The sequence below is a fragment of the Felis catus genome, chromosome C1 (assembly GCF_018350175.1).
Source record: "Felis catus isolate Fca126 chromosome C1, F.catus_Fca126_mat1.0, whole genome shotgun sequence".
Lineage (NCBI taxonomy): Eukaryota > Metazoa > Chordata > Mammalia > Carnivora > Felidae > Felis > Felis catus.
Window position 1 is genome coordinate 187,585,573 of NC_058375.1, and position 27,469 is coordinate 187,613,041.

At 41.6% G+C, this 27,469-nt stretch overlaps 2 protein-coding genes and 1 long non-coding RNA gene across 8 annotated transcripts in view; 1 reads left to right on the plus strand and 2 right to left on the minus strand.

Annotated features, from left to right (window-relative positions):
- MPP4 (MAGUK p55 scaffold protein 4) overlaps window positions 1-23,386 on the minus strand; it is a 67,455-nt gene extending 44,069 nt beyond the window's left edge. Inside the window, exons 1-11 of one of the 3 annotated variants that reach the window (XM_011285475.4) lie at window positions 22,954-23,374; window positions 17,363-17,544; window positions 16,150-16,271; window positions 12,489-12,566; window positions 10,309-10,389; window positions 9,024-9,155; window positions 8,234-8,315; window positions 7,037-7,122; window positions 5,516-5,587; window positions 4,624-4,820; window positions 2,351-2,415 (exon numbers count right to left, since the gene is read on the minus strand). In XM_011285475.4, the coding sequence (XP_011283777.4) occupies window positions 2,351-2,415; window positions 4,624-4,820; window positions 5,516-5,587; window positions 7,037-7,122; window positions 8,234-8,315; window positions 9,024-9,155; window positions 10,309-10,389; window positions 12,489-12,566; window positions 16,150-16,271; window positions 17,363-17,396 (949 nt within the window). In that variant the 5' untranslated portion in view covers window positions 17,397-17,544; window positions 22,954-23,374. Of the gene's footprint in view, window positions 1-2,350; window positions 2,416-4,623; window positions 4,821-5,515; window positions 5,588-7,036; window positions 7,123-8,233; window positions 8,316-9,023; window positions 9,156-10,308; window positions 10,390-12,488; window positions 12,567-16,149; window positions 16,272-17,362; window positions 17,545-21,792; window positions 22,876-22,953 lie in introns of those variants that run through there. The other 2 variants (XM_019838481.3, XR_002161671.3) reach the window with 2 other exon arrangements.
- Window positions 2,438-27,469, plus strand: part of LOC123379246 — a 28,300-nt gene continuing 3,268 nt past the window's right edge. Inside the window, exons 1-2 of the long non-coding RNA XR_006583477.1 lie at window positions 2,438-2,703; window positions 13,199-13,366. This is a non-coding gene — a long non-coding RNA (uncharacterized LOC123379246). The remainder of the gene's footprint in view (window positions 2,704-13,198; window positions 13,367-27,469) is intronic.
- ALS2 (alsin Rho guanine nucleotide exchange factor ALS2) overlaps window positions 25,208-27,469 on the minus strand; it is a 73,353-nt gene continuing 71,091 nt past the window's right edge. For all 4 annotated transcript variants that reach the window (XM_019838484.3, XM_011285476.4, XM_019838485.3 and 1 more), the window contains one exon: window positions 25,208-26,534. In XM_019838484.3, coding sequence (XP_019694043.2) covers window positions 26,496-26,534 — 39 coding nt within the window. In that variant the 3' untranslated portion in view covers window positions 25,208-26,495. The remainder of the gene's footprint in view (window positions 26,535-27,469) is intronic.

Here is a 27,469-nt window from a genome sequence, read left to right on the forward strand (position 1 = left end):
ATAGTTAATGCTATAGTTTTTCAAATTAACATAATAAGAAAAGCAAAGTGCCAAAATCATTTAATTAATGTTCTAGGCTTAATCTATAGAAATTTGGTAGAGATTTAGTAATGAAATGAAAAATACGTATCCTATGGAAACTAATACATTTATGAATCTTGTTGGAAATGGGGATTTTGCTTCTGGCAAATCCCACCCCCTTCCCTCCTTAAAGTTCTATAAGGGTTGTGTTCTATTCATTTCTGAATTAATGCACTTAGTTCAGAATATTTTAGGAACTCAAATCTTGCCTGGAATAAAAGGGAGAGAGGGAGGAAGAGAGGAAGGAAAGAAGGGAGGAAGGAGTGAAGGAAGGAGGGCAGGAAGGAGGGAAGAAAGGAAGGGGGAATGAAGAAGGGGGAGAGAGGAAGGAAAGAAAGAAAAAAGACAGAACAGCGACAACTTAATTGTATGAGCATCTTTAGTAATATATTTATGATAGCCATCTGCAAATTTTTCAGTAAGTCTTGTTAAATAAAAGTGCCCATACCTCCTAATAACCTGTTCCTGAGATTTTTCCCCTCTATGGTAACATTAATCAGAAAGATACAAAATAATACTTATTACAGCATCATCTAAAACAGTTAAAAAGAAAAGGAATGATCTAATAATTTAGAAACTGAACGTGCTCCATGAGAAACAACCCTATGAAAAGTGACCAATTAAGTCAGTGGCTCCACCCTTGAAGTTCCTGGACTTAGAGATTTGTAAGTATAAGAATAGGGGCTACAAACCATATTTCAGGATGGGCTTTTCCAAAAGTCTAATGTAAATCACACTTAGGCTACAGGAGCCAATTAAACATCAACTAGGGGCCCTACTAGTTACCAGATGCTGATTAGAAGCTTCATTAGTGGGACCCCTGGGTGGCTCAGTCAAACACCCGACTTTGGCTCAGGTCATGACCTCATGGCTTGTAAATTTGAGCCCTGAATCGGGCTCTGTGCTGACAGTCCAGAGCCTGGAGCCTGCTTCGGATTCTGTGTCTCCCTGTCTCTGCCCCTCCCCACTCATGCTCTGTCTCTCTCTCTCTCTCTCTCTCTCTCTCTCTCTAAAATAAATAAACATTAAAAAATTTTTTTAAAAAAAGAAGCTTTATTAGCATTTCAATGTGCCTTTGAGAAATGAAATAGGAAACTGAATTAAAGAAGTACCTCAATCTGGTTTGGTAAAAAACAAAAAAAAAAAATTTTCAAAACACAAAGAAATAACTAAAATATCACTATAAAGATCACATCATGAAAAATGTTTCTGATAAAATGTTAAGTTAAACAAAAAAGATAGGTGCACCTGGGTGGCTCAGTTGGTTAAGCATCCGACTCTTGATTTCCACTCATATCATGATCTCGGGGTTCTTTAGTTCAAGCCCCACATCAGTTCTGTGCTGATAGTGCACAGCCTACTTGGGATTCTGTCTCCTTCTCTCTCTCTCTCTCTCAAAAATAAATAAATAAACATTGCCACTCTGAAGGAATTATAAGAGAGTTTTCTTCTTTCAAAAATGTCTCTATGATTATCATCATAAATTTTCAAGAGAAAAAGATAAGAAAAAGTAATTTTGGGCTTAGACCAGTAATAAAGTAAGGACTTGCCATGGGCCAATTGGTGACACTGACACTGCTTTAGTCCCCTTGCAGCCTCCCGTTCAGGTCCCTCTCCCTCCCTCCTGGCACCCCCAACCTTACTTCCTTTGGGGGGGGGGGGTGGCCTGGTGAGGGCCATTTCTGAAAGGGCCTTGCTCAGACCGTTCCAGCTGAGCTCTGCCAAGCTGCAGCCCCTCTTTTCAGGTGGCAAGTAGTTCACAAGCTTTGCCACCATGGATACCTTTACTAACCACTCCCCCACTGCCGTTTGAATATTACCATCTAGCGAGGAAACTGCATTGATTAAGTAATAATTCAGTCCCATGTTTATTCATCAAATGCACACACGACTGTTCATCAGAGCTTCTGAATAGTGTGAAATTTAACCCCCCTGCATAGAGCCCACATGAAGGTTTGTGTGTGCAACCTTGTTCACCAGCATATGTATAATGTATAAGCTAGCTGTAAAGACCTCGAGGCACTCAGAGTTGGGGGGCCATCACAGAAGGTATCACCGACACAGGAACATTTGCATCTTTATAAACTGAAAAATCTTATAAATCCAAAGGCATGAAGGTGCAGAGTAGGATTTCAGATGGCTGCTAGGAGCTAATTTGGGCAGTGGGGACAGTCAGAGATCCTCTCTTGGGCAGGAAGCCAGCCCTGGGAGAGAAGGAGCAGGCTTCCCCACGATGCACACGCTGGGTTTGAGGTATCAGCACACTCACATATGATGGATTTGAGGTGGGTGTGAGGCTGGTATGGCTGAGACCACCAGAACTCCCGCTGCTTCCTATGCACAAAGAAATACACCATGAGGAAAAAAAAAAAAAAAAAATCAACTCAGGTTAACTCAGGTGAAATAGATCCAGTGCTTCCTAGAATTCTGCTGCTTCTACCCAAGTGAAAAGGGAGATTTCTTCTCCAAACACACTGTCAAATATTCTCCAAATATACAGGTTTTCTTATCACGTTTTTCCTGTCTTACAGGCTCCTTTCAGAGCAACTCTTAGACTGAAAAACCTGGCCACAGGCCCCAGAGCTTCAGCGACTGACCCATAGGCCCCTGCCTCTCCAGTGGGTAAGCCTGCTTCACCTGGTCTCTGAATCTTCATAGCATGTTCCGGTTCCCCTCCCAGGTTGTTGATGCTCAATCCCTTAGAGCCACGTGGATTTCAATTCCTTCTGCATCCTTTATTTGCGCGCTAATCCAATAAGCCTGTCATTTCTGTGGGCTCCTTGCAAGACCCCTGCCTGAGCCTCCTCACTGCTTTCTGCCCTGAGACCATAAGGACTAACCTTGTAAAGCCTTTATCCCTGTTTATGTCAGTCCCCCAAAGCTTGGGTCATCCCTTATCCTCTGCATGTTAATCCCTGTAAGGCTCTGTCCACCACCCGCCTTCCCTGAAGCCCTTTCACACACCCCATGGAAGTCGAAGTCAGTCTTCAACAAAGCCTCCCAGACTTCAGCCCCTACTGTGAGTAGGTGAGCCCTTCACCCTCTTGCTCTAACCAAATCCCAGATCTCCTGAGGGAACTGCTCCCCTGCATCTTTTAAGAGGTGGCTTGTTTCCTCTCCACTGCCAGCTGTGTGCTGGTAAACAAGCTCTGGGGGAAGGGGAATAGCTGTGTTGAGTAGCTTTTGCTGATTTCTTTCCTGCTGGCTGATTTCCCCGACCATGGACGTGAGGAGAAGTGCATGTTTTCATCATTCTTCCTCTCTCTTTCCCAGCATTTCTTTACCCACCCTCACTCTCAGCTTACAATATTCCTTCTTATTTCACTGAGACAATCAGAGAACTTCCACAAGCTCTCACCATATCCTCACCCTCAACTATGTCCACACATTCTGGATTCTCTGCTCTTACTATTACTGTTTATGATCCTGTATAAGGCCAACGCCTCTACTTGTATATGGTTGACCTTTAAGCAGGCCCTCTTATACATGGATTTTTTCAAATAAACACAGTACAGTACTGCAAATGTGTTTTTCCTTTCCTTATGATTTTCTTATTAATATTTTCTTTTCTCTAGCTTACTTCATTATAAGAATACAGTATATAATACACATAACATAAAATATGTGTTAATCCACTGTTTATATTATTGGCCAACAGTAGGCTATTAGTAGTTAGGTTTGGGGGAGTCAGAAGTTATATGCAGAATTTTGACTACATAGGGGGTCAGCACCTCTAACCCCTGTGTTGTCCAACTGTAGCAGATCATGTCTCCGTCTGTCTGCTCAAGGACATTGACAACAGCAGTTCCTTTCTTTTTCTCTGTCATAAAAGTTTTCCCTCTCACTGGACTGTTCCTACGAGCATTATGTACCTCATCTAAAAAAGTTCCTTCACACCACTCCCCTTTCCTCTCCAGCTACTTTCCCATTGCTCTGCTCTGCTTTGTACTAAAATGTCTCATGCCATAATTTCTTCAAATTGCTTTTATGACTGCCATATTGCTAAATCCAATGGTTAGTTCTCAGTCCTCTCTATAGCAGCTGACGTGGTTGGCCAGACACTATACTGTCCTGATTTTCATCCCGCCTCATTGGTCACTCCTCAATCTCTTTTGCTAGTTCCTTTTCTTCCTCTCGATTTCTTAACATTGGCTGGGCCTTGGACCCTTTTCTATTTTCTATCTTTACTCATTCCCTCAGATCTCAAGGACACACAGATGACAGCCGTGGGTTTAGATTCAATAACTGACGTTTCAATTCAGGCCTGAATGATTAATAGAGGGAGTTAGAACTATCTTTTTAAGTTTGAGTTTCACAAGTGCTTTTCTCTCTTTTCTAGATGATATGATTTTTCTGGTCTCCTGAATATTTAAAATGCTTAGGGCATATGGATAAGTTGGCTTTTGGATTTACAGACCAGTGTATATGTTTATCTATCTGCTTGTCACTCTTTACCTAATCTTAACTACAATAACAGAAGCCTGAGAAACATTTTATGTCCTGATAGTTCAGTCCTGAGTCCAGGAGTAAGAATTTCCTTACCTCTTCAGAAGGTGGTTGGAAGGAATTAGACCAGCACAGGTACCAAGGTCTGAGATTTTCCGGGCCTGCCACCAGAGGGCATCATTCTGGTCCACAATCTGCAGGATGTCCCCTTTCTGAAAAGGCAACCCTGCATCCATGCAGGGGATAGTAGGATCCTCCTGGGGCCAGTACTCGGTCATGGCACGAACATATACCTGACAGTAGGTACAAAATGGTCCCATCAAAAGAACCCTTGCCCGTGGGCTGTCAAGACTTAAAACCATTTCTCTACTCCTCTACCTACTGTTACTATCTTTCCTCCCCATACTCTCCAAAAGGGGAACCTGCCTCTTGAACTGAATCTAAGATCCACCAAAAAAGTGACTTTGCCAGCAGAATCTCTTAGTACCGAGAAGTTTTTGCTCACGTGTTTCCCATTCTTGATGTTACTTTTTAACTTCTTGTACTCCATCTCCTTTTATTGTATTCATTTACTCATTTGCCTCTCATGTCATCAATATTGAAAAATGTCTAGAGCGCCTGGGTCGCTCAGTAGATTAATCATCTGACTTCAGCTCAGGTCATGATCTCATGCTTCATGAGTTTGATCTCCGCATGGGGTGAGCTCAAGCCCTGCTTCGGGTGAACACGAGCCCCATTTCAGGTGAGCCCTGTTTCTCCCCCCTCCCCCCACCTTCATGGTATTCTCTCTCTCCCTCTATCCATCTCTGCCCTCATTCACTTGTGCTCTCCCTCTCTATCTGTCTCTCAAAACAAAATGTGCAACACAGTATTGAACAAATGTTCAACACATTATAGAGAAGGGTAGTATGATACAAAATATTAAGTCACTATTATTGTTATTTGAGGATTTCCTATATGTGATTATGAAGGCTCAGTATATTCTTACCATCTTCTGGCTATTAACAGGAGGGGCAGAAACTGGAACCACCTTGAACATAATTGTACCACGAGACATAGCCTAGAAAATGTCAAAGGGGAGGGGGAGAATAACAAATCACAGAGTTCGCTGGGTTATGACATTTAGCAGATGGAGTTATAACACAGTGTGCCCAGTTTTAAGGGTGACATCCCCCACAGCGACTTTTACAAGGGTTCAATAGCTAAATATCACCATGCAGAAGTGGAAATTAGGAAGAAATTTAGCTCAGCTTCTGCCCTGCTATGGGGCTCCAGAGTTCCTGGCCTGCTAAACCCCACTCCGAGGCCTGGCCTCCCCCAGGAACACTCCATCTCATGACCTTATTCAGCAAGGTCTTCTTCCCACAGACACTGGGGAAGGAGATGAGGTCCTGATCTGACTTTCCCTCCTCAAACTTGAGTCAGTAATTACTTCCCGAACACCTGTTCCTGTGCCAGGCGGCCCAGTCTGATGGGGAAGAAGAGGGCTCCCAAGTCTTCTGGGGGGATGGACAAGCTCTAAGCTCATGGTGGGAAGGGGGGGCCCTCAAACATTTTGGGAAGACAGAGAACCTATTAGACTGATGGAGAAGGCAAGGTCCTCCTGTCACGTGCACTGTGGCAGGTATTAGAGATCCAGAGAGGAACAAATGTCACTCAGAAATTTCACAACCCCACCATCCTGGCTCTGAAGCTGGCACCAAAATGGCTGAGGTGGAGCCATGTGTGTCTGCAACTGACAGTCCTTAAAGCTCATGTGCAGCATCTTATAGCATGCGGTTTGCACAATGTTCTGGCGCTTAGTATATTCCCTATAATCCCACCTCTCACGTAGTCCCTGAGGCACATCTATGAAAATTTAGGGTTCCCCCCAAACCTCAGTTTGAGAACCACTATGATAAATAGTAATCCATGTCAGCCCCCACACTTGGGGTGTGCATGGGGGAGGTGGGGGGGCATACCACTATGGCTATGACATCTGGACTGTGATTCAGGCAAAGGTTTGAAAAGTGGAAATGGGACCTAAAAGAAACCTAAACCATAAACTGGTCGTAAATCCCCAGTTTCAACCACCAATGACAGTGGGCAAGACAGGCAAGGAATTCCCCCTCCCATAGGGTAGCCTCCCCTGACATCTTTTCTACCCCAAAGCTACCTCAAGGAAGACATTGAATAGATTTCAGCTGTATAAAAATGTTAGGGGAGCAAAGGTAATTTGCTCAGGTTCAGACACTCCTCCAGAGTCTCACTCTGGCCACCCCAGCTTCAGTTTCCAAAGGAGCAACTCAGGCAACAAGGAGCCTGGGCTGGGGGGATTGGCAGAGCCTTACTGAGGCCAAAAGAGCAGCTTGGCAAGAGAAGTCTCCCAGCAGAAACAGAAAAGGTCTGGGGGTCTGGAGAAAGGACCAACCCCCCCTCATGTTTCAGCACACACACCATGGGCCAGACAGGCTCAGGTCAGCCACAGCACTGCACTGAGTCGTGGAGAAGGCAAACAGAAGACTGTTACCAGAATATGGATCACTTGCTCAGGGTCCAGTCCCTCAACTGAAACTCCATTCACTTCCACCAGTTTGTCTCCAGCATATAACAGCCCTAGGCAAACAGGAACACAAAACAAAGGAAGATACAAGGAAACTCGCAAAAAATAGAGGTAGCTGTACCAAAGATTTTTAGCAAACTCATTAAGCCAAGCATGCTCTAACATTTAAACGCTTACTCTGAAATAATAACAATAATAATACAGGCTGGTTATTCTGGAGTACACCACCACCAAAGCACAGAGAATCGCATTTTATACCTCTTTACTGGGTATTAAGTGATGGTGATATTTCTATTTCTGCTAATCTGATGCTATAAAATGAAGATATCATGAGTAAATGATAAATGAAAAGGAAAGGGGAGGGGCATTCTTCAAAAGAGGAAACGTGGAGAAACATGGGGGTTAAGATCAAGCCTTGAGAAGTATGAAGTAAACAGTGGAGTTGTCGGAGGGAGAGGTGAGAAGCAGGATGACGTTGTGGAACAGAAACCACAGGTGATGAACACTTCAAGACAGTTACGGTCAATGACACCAAATGTTCTAGAAAGTAAAAATAAAACTGAGGCCAAAGGAAGGGCCAATGGACTTAGCAACTAGGAAATCCTGGGGCCACTGCTCTAAGAATGTTGGGGTATGAAGCCCATCCCGTCTCCAAGGCCCTGGGAAGTGAGGACATGGGGCAGCAGGCACGGAAACGCAGCCGTGAAAGGAAGGAAATTCAGTTCACTGGTAGAAAAGGCAAGCAACAGGCATTTCAAGGTGGAACAGAGCCTTGTTGCAAGCGGAAGGACCAGGTGAAGGGAGAGAATTGGGACTATAGAGCGGGCAGACCCGGACTTGCATCCTGAGTCTAATTGAAAACCGTGCATACATTAGTTACTTAATCTCTTTGAGCCTCAGTTTCCTCTTCTGCAGAATGGCCTGATAATACTTAGCTTTGTAGGTTACCACAAGAATGTAAACTGAGAGAACATTAATATGGGGCCTCAGTGAAAGAGGGAAACAGGATTTTCTGGAATATTTATTCCCTCCTTCCTAGTAACCAATGCAATGCACAGAAGCCCTGACCTTGTTTAGGAAAGCTGGGTTTCCCTGGAAAGAAGACTAAACAAGTAATGGTTTCCTATTTCTCTGGTCACATCCATACTCTGCTGCTCAGCTTACCACTTCTCTCGGCCAGCCCTCCGTGGATGACTCTGGCCACCAGGATATCCCCTGTCATCTCGTGGCGCTTGATGGTAGCTCCCTGGAGAAAGAGTGCAGTGGAATCCCTCTTTTACCTAACATGACCATTTTTCTGGTGGCTTCCCTCAATATGCCTCTGGTCTGGTCAGAAGAGGATATTTATACCAACCAGGGCCATACCATGCCATCAAAAAGACAAGGCCATTCATTCAACCTTGGCCTATCAAGGTCTCTATCCAACCACATAGATACAAAAGAATATTTAGATCCTTACAAAGATAAAGAAAACTCTCACCATTACAACCTAATCAAAGAGACTTCTTAGAAAATCAAATTAATGCCTCACTTAGCTTCCCATCAATAAAGAGAAAAAAACTTAGATAAGTACATTGGAATTTAGTGAAATGTATGTACCCCAGAGAGCCAAACAATAAATATAATAAAATAAAATAAGTCTTATTTCTCACAGATTTTTCAACAAAGAAGAACACTAAGCAAAAATCTTTCCTAGAGAAAACATGATAATGTATCATGTGTTTAAAGCCACAGGCAAAAGTTGCTAGGACATGCTTCAGCCATTATCTTGGATCCCCTCACATTTTCTGAATGCCTCAAACTATACTGTGACTAGAGACAAGAATATTTAACATTATATTAAATAACTACTAGAGATAATAGAGTTCACAATCAACGCTTAGTTCATAATTAACCCTTGGTTCACAATTAACCATGGTATAATTCTAACGAAAAGACAAAGTGATTTCCTTACCAGGGGCTGTTGGTTTTTCACCAAACAAACAATCCTCATTGCTTCCTCACTGTCAGGGATGTTGTCTGGCAATGGGGGGAGAAGGGGCTCAAAATCTTTCTGAGCCACGGTGTCATGGGCACTGAGCAAGGCCTAGGAACAGAGAAGACAAGGTGAGTAAACGTCACACGTAGGACATACGCATTTAGAAGACAGGGAGCCAATACTCTGTCCAAGACACCGCCACCATCACTACTACCACAACAACCAACACGTACATGCTGGCCTTTTATGTGGATTAACTCAGTCTTCACCATAACTCTGTGAGGCAGCTATATTTATTGTCCCCGTTTTAAAAGAAGCAAGGCAGGGAGAGGGTAAGTGATACATAATATATTCTGCATTTCTGCTAAAATGTGTTTTGTCACTTCTCATTTCCTGCAAATCCATGTAATCCATGGTGTTTCTACAAGCTTGAACTACAGAATAACTTTTGTAATATTTTCTCTAATTAAAGCAGAATGGGGGATAGTAATCAAAACATCTTGCTGGTTTAGTTTGTCAGTGACTCCCAAGGGCCTATGAGGAACAGAATGAGAAAAGGTAGCTTCCTGATTTAGGGTATGAGCAAAGAGTTCCTTCTAATGGCCCATTTTGTTCAATTTTTATTTCATTGGGTGGGGAAGTAGTCATTTGATAGCCCAGCCTGAGATTGGAGGACAGAACTTCACTGGAACTCAGAGAAAATTCTCTAGGGTTATCTTGTAAACTAAAAATTTGACTCATAAGTTCCATTACTCCAAATGTAGACCTTCTCTTAAAATTCTCATCTGTTGATAAAATGATCTCAAATTCTATAAGTGCTATGAGATAGGTTTCCATTCTGCAATCAAATGTTTTTTAATCAAATGTTCTTCATATACCTCTCATTGAGTTTATCATCCTTATACTATATTTTCCAAACATCTTCATACACTTTATCCAAAACTTAAAATATTTACAAGGAGGTATACTACCCTGATTGTCCCCCAGAACTTTAGAGGGACAATGGCCTTGTAGGGGGGCAACAAGACACATGGAAATTTCCAGATGTCTCCTCATAACTCTGGCAGGTTTAGCTCCATGGCTAACAACACAGAGCCAGTCACATCTGAGTCCCACATCTTTAAGAACAATCTGTTGGTCACCCGTGTGCAGTAATAGAATGTCTATTCAGAAAGTGCATTTTCTGTCACATTTATTTCTTCTTCCCAACTTTGCTTATGCACCAGATGGGCATATCTTATCTGTTTTAGTAAGCACTTGCCTTAAAATGTGGAGCCTGGAGGATTTGTCTCAGTTCTTGGGTCTCAGGGGATTTAGGAGTTTCACGTAATATCCCCACTACCTGGTTGGTAAAAAAAGTGTACACTGTAAAATTTTTTAAAATCTTCATCACCTAGTTAACCTCACCCAGGCTGGATAACAGATATAGCACATTAACCTAAGACAAGCTGTTATTGAAATCTTCATTTTCATCTTTAAAGTCGGGGCCCAGAATCTTTCCTTCATCATTAAACTTTACTACAGCAAGTTGAATTCAAGATTTGGGGTAGATCTAAACTTCAGTGCCCCAGTCCTGGTATATCACAGGCTTGGAGGAAGAACTAACATGATTTTGTCATATCATATGTACCAAGGCAATTTCCCTCTAGTGGCGCTAAAACTGTTTGTTAACATGAATGCTTTATGGGCAGGTTAAGGAACCTGAGTTCTCCAGGTATTTGAGCCCAATGCTGTGGATGTTCCATCAAATGGAAAATGGGAATAGTAGTTTGTATTTTAGGACTTATTATTTCATTACCAATTTTAGTGTTTACTGCAATAAAAAATGTTAAACAGAATAAATTCTGATCTCTTTTCCGTGGTTTAGGTGTAGACCTGCTTTCTGATAGGACATGAGACCTTTAAAGACTTTACAGAGGTCTATAAATTCTCAGCAGTTGAGCCTCATTACATACAGTCAAATGAAAATAAATAGTTTACTAAGCTTTACCTCCATTCACTACAATTACAACAATAAAATATCATATGTGTGTTTTCCTGGGAATAACTGAGAACAATGTGAATTATTGATTACTGGAGTGGAGGGTAAAGTCTTTCTTTTTTTAATATTTATTTTAATACAGTTTGGGCAATAAATAATAAAATAGATTACACTTTTTCATCCATTTGATAAATATCTATTGAACATCTACTATGTGCTAGGTACTGTTTTCAGTGATACAAATACAGTGCCAGACAAAAATCCCCATTCTCAAAAAAAAAAAAAAATCCCCATATTTTTTTTTGATGGTGATGAGAGTTAAAAAGATAAATAAAACAGGAAGGTGGACAGGGAGGGGTTGCAATTTTAGGTAGGGTGACCAGAGAAAGCCTTAGTGTGAAGGTAATATTTCTATGGAGACCAGAAGGAGATGAGGAAGTAAATCATGTGAGTATATGGGCAAGAGCATTATTGACATATGGCATAGCAGTGCAAAAGGCCTGTGGCAGGTGCATGTTGGATAAAACAACCACAGGGGTTAATCTGGCAGGAGCATAGTGAGCAAGGGGGAGAGCAGTGAGTGTTAAGTCAAAGAGGGAATGGGAACTATATTATGTTTGACTATCTAAGAACTGTGATGTGTACACTGAGATAGGGAGTCATTGGAAGGTTTTAAGCAGAGAAGTGACATGATTTGACACCCCTTCCAAGAGGAATTCTTCAACTACTATGCTGGAATAGACTATGGGGATGGGGGGGGTGGGGAGGGCAAGAGCAGGAGACCAGGGAGGAGGCTATATTGCAGTTATCTGTATACGAGATGATGAAGGTTTCTATTATGTGGCATAGTAGAGGTGATGAGATTCTGGATATATTTTGAAACTGGCCCTGAAGAATCTGTTGTCAGATTGGGTATGAGGTATGAAAGAAAGAGAAAGTCACAGATAACCCCAAGGAGTTTGCCCTGAGTACTACAAAAACAAAGGTGTCATTACTGAGATGGAAAAGGTTAGGAGAGAAGTAGCTTTGGCTGTGGGGACCATCAGGAGCTCATGGGCCATGTTAAGTTTGAAGGGTCCATTAAACATGCATTTAAGTACAATGGGGAGAAGGCAGTGGGTATAAGAGTTCAGGCAAAGAACCCCGCTAGAGATATAAATTTGGGAAACACTTCTATAACAACATTACCCAAGGATTACATGGGATAAACTGAGCCTAAGATTTAGGAGAAAAAGAGAGAAATGGACATATGCTTAAAATGCCATTTGTTTGTTTGTTTAAATTTGAAGTGCTGGCTAATTTTCTCCCTTCTATTAAAGCTCAATTAGAAACACTTACGCAATACAAAATTATCAGTCAAACTCTCCCATTAGGTCCTTAATTCATTTAAATTAACAGTGCAAGTAAAATGGCTTCACGTTTAAAGCCCTATTCTTCCGTGGATTAAAAAACCACCTTACCTCATAGGATAACGTCTGTGCATGAGTTGTGGCAGGAACAAGTTTCTTTTCTTTAAATTCCTGGAGACAATCATAAACCTGCAGAAGGGCAACGGTGGGAGAATGACCTATTGATAACGTGACTATTAATGTCTCAGGCTGAAAGGTCTGCAAGGGGACGGACAGGCCGGGCCACGGTGCAAGCAGTTGAGTGGCTTGTGTGACTGGCCTTTAATAAGGTGTCTCTCACTGTCTGACAGATATGGGCTCAAGTTTGGTGGTTTCAGTGCTTCAAGGGCTTAATTACTGGCCACCACTAGAAATTGGTCTTCCCCAGCCACCATCACTGGTAAAAGGAAATTCAAACGTTTACTCTTGTTATATTGACAAGTGGGTTTTCCAGGGTTGGGACCAATAGGGATTTGAGGCCAGAGACCTGTAAGAACCTCTGTGCCAGGGCACCGGCCATGTGGCTTGGGGTTCAGCAGAGTGTGTGAACAAGAGGCCGGGCACACTATATGTGCTTATTGCTCTCTGTTCTCATCTTCCATTTGTTTCCTCTTCCTCTCTTAATTCTCCAGTAAACGTTCATTTATAAAAATTTCAACTTCGCCTCTGCTGACCCCAGGAAATTTTTCCACAGCAGGATCTACAGTTGGCTGAGTATGCCCAGGCATGCTCAGCTCTGCAGTGAGGCCTTTCTTATTTCAGGAATCTGGTTTCTCTTACAGGTGGAGGGATGAGGCCCAAGAGGCCAGTTAGGCCCAGCCTTCTACCATCTAGATCAGGGATGACAGTGCTTCCTCATGCCGCCCCTGTGCCAAGTGCTCAGGTTTACCCAGAAGACACAAGGCTGATGAACTGAGGCAGGGCACATGGGGTACACACCATCTGCTCAGGTGAGCAAGGGAATCCCTTTAGTGACAGGAAAACTCCTGCTTGAGCTTAATCCCAAGAGGAAAACATGCCTGATAGGAATTAGTTTAGGCGTTTCCTCCCAAGTTTTCATGAGAAAACTGACGGGTAACATGGTGTGAGTTTCAGGTGCACAGTATGTTGAGTTGATATATGTATGTACTACAGAATGATTACCACAGTAAGGTTAGTCAACATCTGCTTTACCTCACATAATTATGATTGCGTGTGTGGGTGTGTGTGGGTGTGTTAAGAACATTTAAGATCCACTCTCTTAGCAACTTTCAAGTATATAATACAGTATTATGAACTATAATCACTATGCTGTACATTACACCCCTAGAAGTTACTCATCTCATAACCAAGTCTGTACCCTTTGACCAACATCTCCCCATTTTCTGTAACCCCTGCCCCTGGCAACCATCCATCTATGAGCTCTGCTTTTTTAGATTCACATAGAAGTGAAAACATATGATGTTTGTCTTTCTGTGTCTGACTTATTTCACTTAGCATAATGCCCTCCAGGTCCATCCATGTTGTCACGAAAGGGAGGATTTCTTTCTTTTTTATGGCTGAATAACATCCCATTGTATGTTTCACTTCTGGGTATATATTCAAAGGAAAAGAAATCATGATCTCAAAGAGGTCTCTGCACCCCTGAGCTCACTGAGGCACTAGTCACAATAGTCATGACATGGAAACAACCTGAGTGTCCAACAATAGATGAATAGATGAAGAAATCAAGACTTTTAAAACAAGTTCTGTGAGTGTACCTCTTTGTTCATGCTAAAGATGTTGCCACTTTCTCTTATTTTATTGTATTCATTTTTAATTTATTTATTTTGAGAGAGTAAGAGCTGAGGAGAGGCAGTGAGAGAGGGAAAGAGAGAATCCCAAGCAGGCTCCCCACTATTATTGCAGAGCCCTACACTGGGCTCGATCTCACAGTTTGTGAGATCATGACCTGAGCCAAAATCAAGAGTGGGATGCTTAACTGACTGAGCCACCCAAGCACCCCACCATTTTCTCTTATTTTAAATAATATATTAACAAGCATCAGAAGACTGACCACATTTCACACTTAGCTGAAGGACACACCCACATCCAAAGATTAACTTTAAAAGAATCTTTCTTAAAAATAACATTTGAACAAAATTATAATTAGGTAGTAGATGTTATTGTACAGTGCAAGAAATTATAGCCAAATTTAAAAGAAGAAGAAATTTTCAAGGTAAGAAAAATTTAACATTGGGGTGCCTGAGTGGCTCAGTCAGTTGAGTGTCCAACTCTTGATTTCAGCTCAGGTCAGGATCTCACAGTTGTGAGATGGAGCCCTTAGTCAGGCTTAGCCCAAGGAAGCCTGCTTAAGATGCTCTCTCCCTCTCCCTCTGCCCCTCCCCCACTAGTGCGCGTGTACAAGCTCTTGCGCTCCAGCGCATGCACGCTCTCTCTCCCTCTCTCTCAAAAAAAGGAAAGAAAGAAAGAAAGAAAGAAAGAAAGAAAGAAAGAAAGAAAGAAAGAAAGAAAGAAAGAAAAATTTTAAATGTCTAAACAGAACTGCATATATCTCATTTCCTGATTTTAAGAAACAGGAATAATTTTTTAAAGCATTTTTATTTGTACTGAGTTTTAGCCTCAAGGACAAAGGGTTGTAGACAGATGCTAAAGGTGCTGATGGCCATTTGTGGTGGCTGCTTTGTGATCCCATGGTCCTCTGGACGAAAAGGAACTAGGAGAGAAAAGAGGAGCTGCTGTATACTTCCCCACCTAAATTAAATTCCTTCATAAGCTAATAGGTTTGTGTAGCTCTTCTCTGAGAATTGCTGTGATATTGTGATTTATAATAAGAATTACATTATTTAGTCTGGCCCTGATTCTGGCTCAGAGCTTCTAAAACCCTTGGAATTTCCTAAGCAAGGAAAGTGCTCTTTTTTTATGTTAATGAAGTGACTTCTGGAATGCACCTAAGGTTAAGGGCAGGTAGCCAGGAGAACTAACCATGTAATTAGACTGTTGGAATTTTCAGTCCCACCTCACCCCCCCCCCCCTTCCTCCACCTCTAAATCTGGGGGAAGGGAGAGCGGCTGGAGGTTGAATCTACACCCACTGACTAATGATCTAATCAGCCATGGCTATGTAATGAAGCCTCCAGAAAAGCCCAAAAGGACTGGGTTTGGTAGAACTTTTGGTTTGTGAACATGTGGAAATCTAGGGAAGAGTGAAGAGGGCATGGAAGCTCTTCATCCCTTCCCACAAGTCTTGGTCTATTTATTTCTTCCATCTGGCTGTTTCTGAGTTATATCCTTTTATAATAAACTGGTAATCTAGCAAGGGAAACGTAGCAAATTAATGGAACCCAAGGAGGAGGTTATGAAACCTCTGATTTATAGACAGTTGGTCAGAAGTACAGGTACCCATCTTGGCTTGTGACTGATGTCTGAAATGGGGGGAGGGTACAGCCGTCTTGTGAGACTGAACCCTTCACCTATGCTATCTCCGATAGGATCCGATGCTATCCGATGCTATCTCCAGGTAGATAGTGTCAGAATTGAGATGAATAGTAGGACATCCAGTAGTATCCCGAGAATTGTTGTTGGTGTGGGGACGCCCACCCCCATGTTGGAAATTCTCAGAACACACATAAGAATTGGCCTTCTAAGAACATTTACCAAGTTGGAATTTCCTGACAACTGACCAGTGGCACAGCTGGGTAAGCAGTTCCCAGCTCCCACAGTAAGCAAAGGCTTCCGGGTAATGAGGTGCTCACCTTCAGCAGAGCCTGCAGCCACGGCGAATGGAGAAGATCGTACAAGAGACACACTCCATTCACATCTCGGCTATAGAACAGATTCAGCTCTTGTAGCACAAGCCTCAGGATCTGGGAGAGACCTGGAAAAGGGCGAGGACAGAGATGGGGTGGTCGGTGTGGGTGAAGAAAGGCAGGTGTAAGTATGAAAGACAACTCAGACAGCTGGGATGTCCTAGTGACTATGGAGGAAGGAGATGATGCTGGATTTAAGGCCAAAGACTCAGGTTTCAAGCCCTGTTCTATCACTGTGTGAGCTTCAGAAAGTCACACAACTATTTGAAAACCAGTCCTTGGGGCAAAATGAGAATATGCTACCTTTCCCATTGGGTTGTTGGGAACATTAGATGAAATAATAGATCATGGTATATACAGATGTAGGATTTTATGAGAGCAAAATTGCTTTCCCTTCCCTACTTTTATCAGCCTTTGTTTTTTTCCAAAATTATCTAGTTGTTCTCTGGATCTTCTTTCTCAAATTCATACATAGTCTTTGTCTTCACCCTTTTTGAGAGTTCTTATTGAAAATGTGATTGAAAAACTTGGTCCATAGGTTTTTAATACAAATCTCAGGATTCCACTGATTAAAGAAACTGAACAGATTTTAGTGAATGCTTGATTTTTTTACAAATAGAAACTATTTATTGTAGTGATATCTTGAATGTGAACAAGTTGTGAAGTTCTAAGTTTAAATAAAACACTGGGAGATCAGAGAAAAAAAGAGGTTCTAAACTCACTATGCCAATTTCTTTCCATCCTGACTTGAAAATTGCTTACACTCATCACTAGTAGATGTAGTAGGACACTCTTAAGTGTACAACAATGTCCTTATAAGGATCACAATAAATCTGGGGCACCCAGGTAGCTCAGTCAGTTCAGCTTCCAACTCTTGATTTTGGCTCGGGTCATGATCTCACAGTTCATGAGATGGAGCCTCAAGCTGGGCTCCATGCTGACAACAAGGAGTCTGCTTGGGATTCTCTCTCCCTCTCCTCTGCCCCTTCCCTGCTCGCACTCTCCCTCTCTCAAAAATAAATAAACATTAAAAAATAAAATAAAAATAAAAAAGAATCACACAAAATCTATCAGAATCCCTTCCCCTAATTTTGATCTCATATTTAGAATGATATTATAAGGGTTTTCCAATCTAGAAAGGAGTCCTGATACCACATACCATTCTCTGGATTGGTGGCCGTAGAGGGCTTCATGTCCTTCTTGTCTGGTGGATCTGTGCCTTTGTCTGTCTGTATCCCTCCTCCCTGCACAAGCTTTCAGAAGGAATTCGGAACTGGGAGCAGACCAATAGCTCACAGCTCACAGCTCACTCAGTCATGCTGGCCATGCAGCTCTCATGCACTGGAATATATTTTCAATAGCATTTATATTGAGCAAGTCAAGCACTGTGCTATACTCTGGGATCCATATCAAAAAAAACACTTGCCCTGTGGAGCTTACTCCCTAAATTAACCCCTATGAGAGAACACTACAATTTCATAAAACAGTCTTCCCACTCTTCTCTTTTTTTAGCAAGTGACAAACAAATCTTTGTTTCTTTCCCTTCTCTTTGCCAAGTTAATTTTACCATCCTTCAGAGCCAGAAGAGGCTTCCCTGGCTTGACTCCACTCAGGTGCCCTGTTCTCACTGCACCTATAGTTCTTCATGGTACTGATCATAATGGCAAGAGTCATGGCTACTCCTGAGGCATACTCTTAAAGGTTGTTTTCTATGTTGCTTTCAGAAGGTTTATTTTAAAGAAACAGAAACACAATAGTGGCGAAACAGGGTAGAAATTTATATCTTGCTTATGTAAAAATGTAGAGGCAGAGAAAATTCAGGACTGGTAGGGCAGCCTTGCTCCATGAAGTGCTCAGAGAACGGTCTCCTTCTAGCTCACTGCTCTGCCACCCTGGGGTGTGGTATGGTTCTCATTTTCCTGTTCCAAAATGTTGGCTGGAGCTCCAAACATCACTTCTACATTTCAGCCAGCAAACATCACTCCTACATTTCCCCCAGCAATGGGGATTAAGAAAATAAGGGCAAAGGGGTCATGCTCACAACTTCAGAGAAGTTGCCTTATATGATGAAAAATCACCTGGTATAATTTTCAAACACCTCACTGGACTTTGATGTTGCTCAAAACAACAACAACAATGACAACAACAACAACAAAAAAACCTGTATAATTATCAGAGCCTAGAACCCAACTTTTCTTTACCTATAAACACAAAGTATTTTTGTATAATATACATTGAATTTTCTGAAATGGTATTACTGTAATTGAGAAATGAATTTACTTTGCTTTGCTTGGACTTTATCAAGTTGCTCGCTATTTCAGAAAATCATGTCAATAGTGCTAAGGCTGCTCATACCATTTCGGGTATCACAGTGTCACACCACACTATCTGCCTTTATCTGTGTCTGCATTCAAAGCTGCTGCATCCTGGTGGATTTTTTTTATAGGTGCAAACATGTTATTTCATTATATATAGTGATATACATGGTGTAGTGATATTCCCGATTTGTATATTGAAATATACAATGTCTTATTGACTACATTTATTTAACGTCTCCTTTTTATTATTCTTAGGACATGATATAGACGGATTTTCTTTTTTTGAGGTTGTGTATAAGTAAGTGTCTTATTTTAGGTTTCCCCAGAATCAGACACAGACAAAGATTCTAGTGGGATGATTTGTTTGGAAAGTGATCCCAGGAAACACCAGTAGTAGAGTGTGATATTAAGACAAGGCAAGGGGAGCGCTGTCGACAATAGCCAAAGTATGGAAAGAGCCCAAATGTCCATTGACGGATGAATGGATAAATAAGATGTGGCATATACAGATGTGGCATTGTGGTACAATGGAGTACTACTCAGCAATCAGAAAGAATGAAACTTTGCCATTTGCCAACTATGTGGATGGAACTAGAGGGTATTATGCTAAGGGAGATTAGAGAAAGACAAATATATGACTTCACTCATATGAGGAATTTAAGATACAAAACAGATCAACATAAGGGAAGGGAAGCAAAAACAACATAAAAACAAGGGGTACAAAACATAAGAGACTCTTAAATACAAAGAACAAACTGGGGGTTGCTGGAGGGGTTGTGGGTGGGAGAATGGGCTAAATGGGTACGGGGCATAAAGGAAGACACTTGTTGGGATGAGCACTGGGTGTTATACATAGGGGGATGAATCACTAGAATCTACTCCTGAAATCATTATTGCACTATATGCTAACTCAGATGTAAATTTTAAAAATTAAAAAAAATAAAATGTGAACGATGACATTTAAAAAAAAAAAAAGGCAAAGCAAAGGGAAAAAGTCAGTGAAAGGTGTACCAAGCAAGTAAATCCTTGGGAAAATATGGGACAAGACAGTGGGGATATTTATACACCAACGCTGCCAGTGATTGGTTGGGAGCTTTTCCTAGAGAACATTACTTCTAGTTCTTCCAGCCTGCTACATGCATACTTTCAGATAGTGGGTACAGGTGCTGGCAGTTTGAAGTTGGCCTGGAGCAGGGGGTTGGGGAGGGCGCCTGGGTGGCTCAGTCCGTTAAGCAGTTAAGCGTCAGACTCTTTTTTTTTTTTTCAATTTTTTTTTTCCAACGTTTATTTATTTTTGGGACAGAGAGAGACAGAGCATGAACGGGGGAGGGGCAGAGAGAGAGGGAGACACAGAATCAGAAACAGGCTCCAGGCTCTGAGCCATCAGCCCAGAGCCTGACGCGGGGCTCGAACTCCCGGACCGCGAGATCGTGACCTGGCTGAAGTCGGACGCTTAACCGACTGCGCCACCCAGGCGCCCCAAGCGTCAGACTCTTGATTTTGGCTCAGGTTGTGATCCCATGGCTGGTGAGTAGGAGTCCCGTGTTGGGCTCTGCACTGACAGTGCATAGCCTCCTGGGGATTCTCTCTCCCTCTGCCCCTCCTCCACTCATGCATGTGCTCTCACTCTCTCTCTCTCTCTCTCTCAAAATAAATAAACAAAAACAAAAACAAAACTCTCTCTCTCCTCTGCTCCTCTCCCCAGCTGGCGCTTACTAAAATAAATAAATTAAAAAATTAAAATGATGTTGGCGTGGGGTGCACCAAAATTGTAAGGACCAAGGGCATGTGAGTAGGGCACCAACAGTATTTACTAAAGTAGGAGAATAAAGGGTAAATCAGGATTCTTTTAAAGGAGGATTTCAAATTAGTTGTTAGAGACTGGGATATTGCATCTGATGTGGTTGAGAACTTCTGTCCAGAGTTTAGACATTGTGGGGTTGAACCAGGGAGGCCATCTAGAAAAAGATCATTATTAGGTTGTCTCTAAATTCCAAGAGAGTGAGAACAGCAACACGGAAAGCCGTTATGAGATTTTAGACAACGTTCCCATGCACATTCTTTCCCAGTCACACTAAAGTATTCTAGTTTGCTAGATTCTAAGAAAACCTGAGATCAACATGTTTCGCCACGCCCACCACCACCCACCCTGCCCAGCCCCAAATGAGTTAGGTTAAACCCTGTCCTTTCCCTGTATTCTAGTTTTTGAGCCTCTATTGAATCACTTAGTTCAACATGTGCATGTATGACTCGCCTTCTTCCCAAGATGGGAGCACGTTTAGGGTAGGGAACTGAAAAGAAAGATGGAGCATCTTCCAGAGAAAAATCAGAACAAACAGATGGGTCTGGCACCAAGCCATCATATTCAGGCAACTGCTGAAAACGCTACCCGAAGGGTGCCTCACAAATTACATATCCTTAGAGAGGCAGCGCAGATTAACAATCCAACTGCTATTCATGTAGGGTGGACCACATTTCTTCCATATTTGATGCCCAAAAGACAGTGTGCCAAACTAGACCTATCTATGCAGCAGCTGGGGGCGCTAGACAGTGCAGTAAGACAGTAAGATGAACTTACTGTGAAGGAGATTTACAAATAAACTGTGGTTTCTGTAGTCGTTTGATTAAGAAAGCTTCCAATAAATCTAACTCCAGTGTTGCACAGATAACTAATTGATATATTCTAAAAGGCTCATGTTGACTAAAATCTCCTCACTCATGGAGGTATAAACAGTAATTTTCATCTCCACAGCTTGGGTGAATTCTAAAAACGTTGCTTGCCTGGTCGTTGTTAGGTTCCCAAGACAAATTTGCTATGGACGAATTGTGTTCCCCCAAATTCAGCTGTTGAAGCCCTAACTCCACTGTGATGGTATTTGGAGATGGGACCTTTGGTAGATGATTAGGTTTAGACGAGCCCCCATGAGGGCATTAATGCCCTTGTACAAAGAGACACCAGGGAGCTCGCTCTCCAGTCAGTCTCTCTGCCAGGTGTGCACACAGCGAGGAGGAGGCTCTCTTCAAGCCAGGAAGAGGGGTCTCACCAGAACCTGCCCATGATCGCACCCTGATCTCAGATTTCCAGCCTCCAGAACTGTGGGAAAATAAATCTCTGTTGTTTAAACCACCCAGTCCCTGGTATTAGCCCAAGGTAAGACAAAAATTCGTAGAAAAAAACTCAGAAAATGGTTTTCCCTCTCTCTTTATGGCTACAAAAACCGTTGTGACACTTCAGTTCACAATCTGCTTTGCAATTCTCTTACGCATTAACCTGTTCAGTGTCCAGCTCCTGTGTGGGTCATGTCTGCAGAGGGCCTGGAGAGTGGACCTCGTGCTTTCTGGTTCACTGCTAAAGCCTCAGCACCTGTAACAACACCTGGGCTGTTATTTCCAGTTGTTGAGAAGCAGAAAAATAGGAGGCCAAAATACGGAAGTACAAGGCTGATACCTTCCCAAGCAGTTCAAGAACAGCTGGGACGTTAGTCCTGAGGTGGGAGCTGCTGGACTCCAAAGGCCTCCCCTTCCTCTCTTCCTCAGCTTGGCTATATTGACTTCAACCTCTTCCCCTACCAAACTTTGAAATTGGGGGCCGAGACCTTGGGAGATCATCCAAAGTTAACTTTCATTTTTCAGATGAGGAATCTGACATTCAGAGGGGGTATTCAGTAGAGCTCACAAGTAGTAAAATCAAAAGGTTTCCTCTTTTGTTTCTAGGACTAGCCCTGAAAAATGCTAGTAACTGGCAAAAGACTACATAATGCTTCTCCCTCGCTTTTTCGTGACTTCTGGACCAACTTTGTAGTTAGAACTTACTTATTTCTGCTGTCGTGAGAACGAGAATTCTTGATTGAGGCTGCAAGTAAATAGCCAACCATATGCAATTCTAGACTAAATAAGTAACAGAGGAAGGAGCACCAGTTCTTATTAACTGAGAAGCTACATTAGTGTTATTGACTCATAAGGAATTTGCCTCAAATATTACTTTAAAAATCAGTATTTCCATGAACCTGAAAAAATGTAGTGATTACTATTAAATGCCATTCCCGCTACCCCACTAAGCTCATTTTTCAAAATAATGCTTCTTAGTAGACCAAACCTGAGAAAGCACTTGAAAACTTAGTAAGTAATGGCCCGTACAAATATGGCCCAGCTTCCCCAGGGTCAAAATGCTGTTGGCTAGCGCTAGGACAAATGCTCAATTTTACTCAGTCTACATGACAACTCACTATTCCATACTTAAGACATGGTTTCCCAAAGCAAAATCTGCTCTTTCAAAATCACAGAATTCACCATATGATTTGGGTTACAATGAAACCAAACTGTTTGAATTACATTACCCAGAATTTTCTTCTTAGTTATTAAAAATTAACAGAAGCACAGACATTTATAGATCTCTTCTGGTAACCGAGAATCATTTGGCAGAGTCTCTCACCTGTAAGACTGCAAACATCCAACGTTGCTCCTCTCCAGAGAAACGCTTTGGTAGAAAATACACTCGTGGGCTATTAGCTGCCAAAGTCACCTCACTGTTCTAGAGAAAATCTCTGCACATCCTCTTTGATTTAATCCACAGAAGCCTAACCCAGCCTAACCACTAAATTACTCCTAAGCTTCCCCTGTCACAAATCTTTAAGCATTCCTTGTACTGAGAGGTGTAACATACCATTTTCAACCTTCGCATTGATACCCTCTCTCAAAATGCCAGCACAGTTAACACCAAAAAAGTTTATTTTTGTTGACTATAGCACGATAACAGACACCCCACAACAGCATCTTATTTTTGTAAGTAGGCTTCACGCCCAGCATGGATTTCAATGCAGGGACTGAACTCACCAACCTGAGATCAAGACCTGGGCTGACACTTTACTGAGCCACCCAGGTGCCCCCAGACAATAGCATTTTTAATGAAAGAAAAAAAAAAACTGTGGAGATACCAGAGAGTAAGCTGATCTTTAACCTGATTTCTCATGTTATGGTGAGAAAATGATGGAAGACTATTTAGCCAATAATAATGAGGCCTATAAAAAAGTAGTTCCTTCTGGAAGTTTCCCTACCAACTGACTGTCCTGAACTTAATAGTTATCCATTCTCTGACTGGAGTTACTTCTTTATTTGAAAATTTTATATTGCAGCAAGGGGTTGGTGGGAAGCAGATATCCCAGAAAAAAACGAAAGAAAGGGTACTGCTGACATCAGAGGATAAAGACCAAATGGCCATTGTCAGAGGTTTTTCAGTCCCTTTATTTGAAATTAAATGGGTAGCTTCCCTTTGCTTTCCATTGTTGATGAAAATACAAGCGGAGAATGTGATACATCTGTGACTGTTTTGAGCCTACCATATTTTATCCTACACACCTAATTTTATTAAGTTTTCACTTTCAACTCATTTTTTACTTTATGATGTTTTAATGCATAACCAAGCTATGATATTCCATGTCTGGCAGCAGCAGTAGGAAAGAGCCATGGAATTAAAGTTAGGGAAGTTCTAGAGTCCCAGCTCTAGCAGTGAGTGAATCCCAGCCACTCCTCGTCTGCAAAATCAGCGGGGCTAATGCCGGCCTCACAGGGCTGCTGTGAGCATTCATCACGCATGTGAAAGATCTGTAAATTGCTGCACAAGTGCTAGTATCTCTATTTAGAAATAGTGGCCTGGAGATTTAGAATTGAAAATTTATGGTTTTAAATATGCTATCTAAAAGGTATATAGTATGAAGTAACTGGCCAGTGCCACTCAAAATTCCAATAGAAGGATGATTTAAAACATGTTTTTCTTAGAATTGAGCCAGTCTACCATAATTTTGAGAATTTCTCAGTGGGTCTCAAGTCTTCGTTCATTTCTAAAACTGTCCCTGTCTCTCTCTCTCTTAAGGGGTCAAGGCCTTCAGCAGATTTGCCTTTAAGAGCCAAATGTGGAATCTGTGTGTTTATTCCAAAATCAAAACAATCCCTAATGGAAATGCAAAGTGCTTAACATAATCAAGTGTTGGTCCTTTTCCAATAATGGGTAGCCACCTTCTGAGACAGCAGTGGTGACATGGACAGGCTTCTTGAGAAGACATTACAACTGGGAGGTGGGCTAACTAATGCCTAATATTTCCAACCAGAATTTTAAACATCTTCTCTTCCCTTACCCGAATCTGTTTAGGAGAAAAAAAACAAAAAAAAAATAACCAGTGAGAATCAAAATATGCCTTTTATTCAAAGAAATAATAGATTTAAGACCCCCGCCCTTGGGGTATTAGGATCAGAAAGTCAATTTGTGGTCAGCAAAAGTGGTTATCATAATTATAAATTTACGTTCATTTTAAAGAGAGAGATCTCTAAAGCCCCAGAAGGACCTCTGAAGCCAATACAAAGAGTCATGAATTACAACTTGGGTAAAAAACAAACAAAAACTAAGGCTGGGTTCAAGTTTTTAGGCTGCCCTGGGATGCCTGGGTGGCTCAGTTGCTTGAGCATTTGACTTCATTCAGCTCAGGTCATGATCTCATCGTGAGTTCGAGCCCCAGATTGGGCTCTCTGCTGTCAGCACAGAGCCTGTTTCGGATCCTCTGTCCCCCTCTCTTTTTGGCCCTCCCCTGCTGGTGCGCTCTCTCTCTCTCTCTCTCTCTCTCAAAATAAATAAACTAAAAAAAAAATTTTTTTTAGGATGCCCTGTGTTCTTTTGCAATCATAAAACAACCTCATAGAGATGAATGTCTTTTATTATGAAAATTGCTGTTACATTACAGCCAACATTCCAAAACAGTATTTTAATAAACACGTCTTGATTATAAAGTAGAGCAGAAACCATGATCCTTTTTCAAAACTGATTAACATCTGCTGATGTTAACATAAATCTGGAGGACACTCTGTATGCTCACCATGGTGTGTAGGAGATGAGATGAGGAAGAGCACCTATGTTATTCAAAACAACTACTAGTGTTACTAGTACAGTGTAAACCAACCATTTACAATAGGACATTAAAAAAAAAAAGGTAAAAAGCAAAACACTAAAATGTTGAGGTGTTACAATACTTTTGAGATGGGAAAAGCCAAAGCTTGTTTCCTTTTTTCTTCCCCTCTGTGAGTTCAGTGCGAGGTAGAGGGAAGAATGCTAGATCAAGGATGGATGCTATTTCCCAGAATTTAGTCCTGCTCCAAAACACAGCCCACATGCAAAAGCTCTTCAGGCTCTCATTCACAGGCCTCGGAATACAGCATTTGCACATGGACAAATGAGGTTCCATAGCAGCTCAGAGTCAGTGTTTGAATTCCAGTGTATTCACTCTGTAGCACTGTAAGGAATCCAAGAACAAATTTCCTATGTTCTTCCTAATCAGGAGGCAGAAGACTCCTATTTAGATGTGTTCCATGTTTGGGGTCAGGGTGCGATAGTCACTGCATAGAACCTCTCCCATCATGAACACTACCTAGTGGAAAAGCTTAGAAAAAGTTAAAACTGCAGTTTTAGAAGGTCCTCTTCCCCCTCCTTCAGCAAAGAAGCATGATGCACACGTGACTGCAAGGAATTCAGGAAGGCATAGTGTGGCTACAAGAGTTTCAAGTACCATCTGCTCCTTGCAAAAGGGCCTGGGGTAACTGCAGGCAAACCCGAAACTCAAAAATATTTATTAACTTCTTTAATGTAAGAAGCTATACTGAGAACTTCTCTTACGACTTCATGTAGCTGGCATAGTCTTTACTGTAGGAAGGGATATCCTCTTTTTCCAAACAGTAAATGTGTGATATTTTGGGAATTTAACATAGGCGAGGGACTGGTTTAATTGAATCCTATGCCCTTTTCATTCCTCCCTTTAAACCATACAGTCTTTTTTCTGGACTCAGAGCTATCACCATTAGTAAGGCTCAGAGATAACAACCAAAATAATACAACGTCCTAATTTCAACACCATTCTTTTTTGCCACTACAGGAAGACGCCAGATGGTGCTAAACACCCTACAGATAATCCAGTTGTCAGGCTGTTCTGCATCCTAGTTAAGCTTCTCACGCTGGATCTGGTAGTAACACGCCTGAAAAAAAGTTCAAAACAATTTAAAATTTACTTGGAAAGAAATTATACAAACATAGCAATGCACAGGAGACTAAAGAAAGGAAATCTTTGTTTAATACTGATAGCTCCAACCAAATCAGTTGGTTGCTTTCTTTTTCCCTGTTTTCTAGTCCCCATATCCAATGTCTATTTTGCCTAGCTGTAATTAGTGGAGATAAAATTTTGCACACTTTCTAATTCTCAAAACAAACTTTTTACAAGCTGTTTAATATTCTTCAATGAGTAGAAATACCTTAATTGGCTAAGCCACTACTGATCAGACATTTAGAATATGCTGATCATTATAAGGTACACAAACAACTGTAATCAGAATCATCTAGTAAGTTTAAGAAACTGCAAATTAAGGTTAAGTATCATTCCAGACCCAGTGAGTCAGAATTTTCAGCAACAACTTTTTAAGAAGCATTCCCAGGTGATTCTGAAAGTATCCAGGTTGGGAGTTACTCACACTACAAAGAACACCTCAGCCAAAGCAAACACAATGTTGTCCATTCTTTAATTCCTCAGAATAAATCCCCAGGAGTGCGTTTACTCAAACTCCGAGAACATTTTTGATGTGGCTGATATCAATGTTAGTAACAAAAGTTTTCCAAAGGTGATTATTATTTAATCCATTATCGGCAATATGGGAATAATTCTGATTTCGCTATACCCCTACTAGCACTGGGTATAATTTTAAAACATCTTTGCTAATTTAGTAGGCACAAAATGGCACCTTGTTTAAATCTACAGTACTCTGATTTTCAGTGAGGTCGAGGATATTCCTACATATAAATATACTAGTTGTTTCTCCCTTGGTGATATATGAGAAATGCTCTTCATAGAACATGAATACTAATAATGTAAATCATTGGTGGCCACTATTTTCCCCAATTCCACCACCCTTTTCAATTT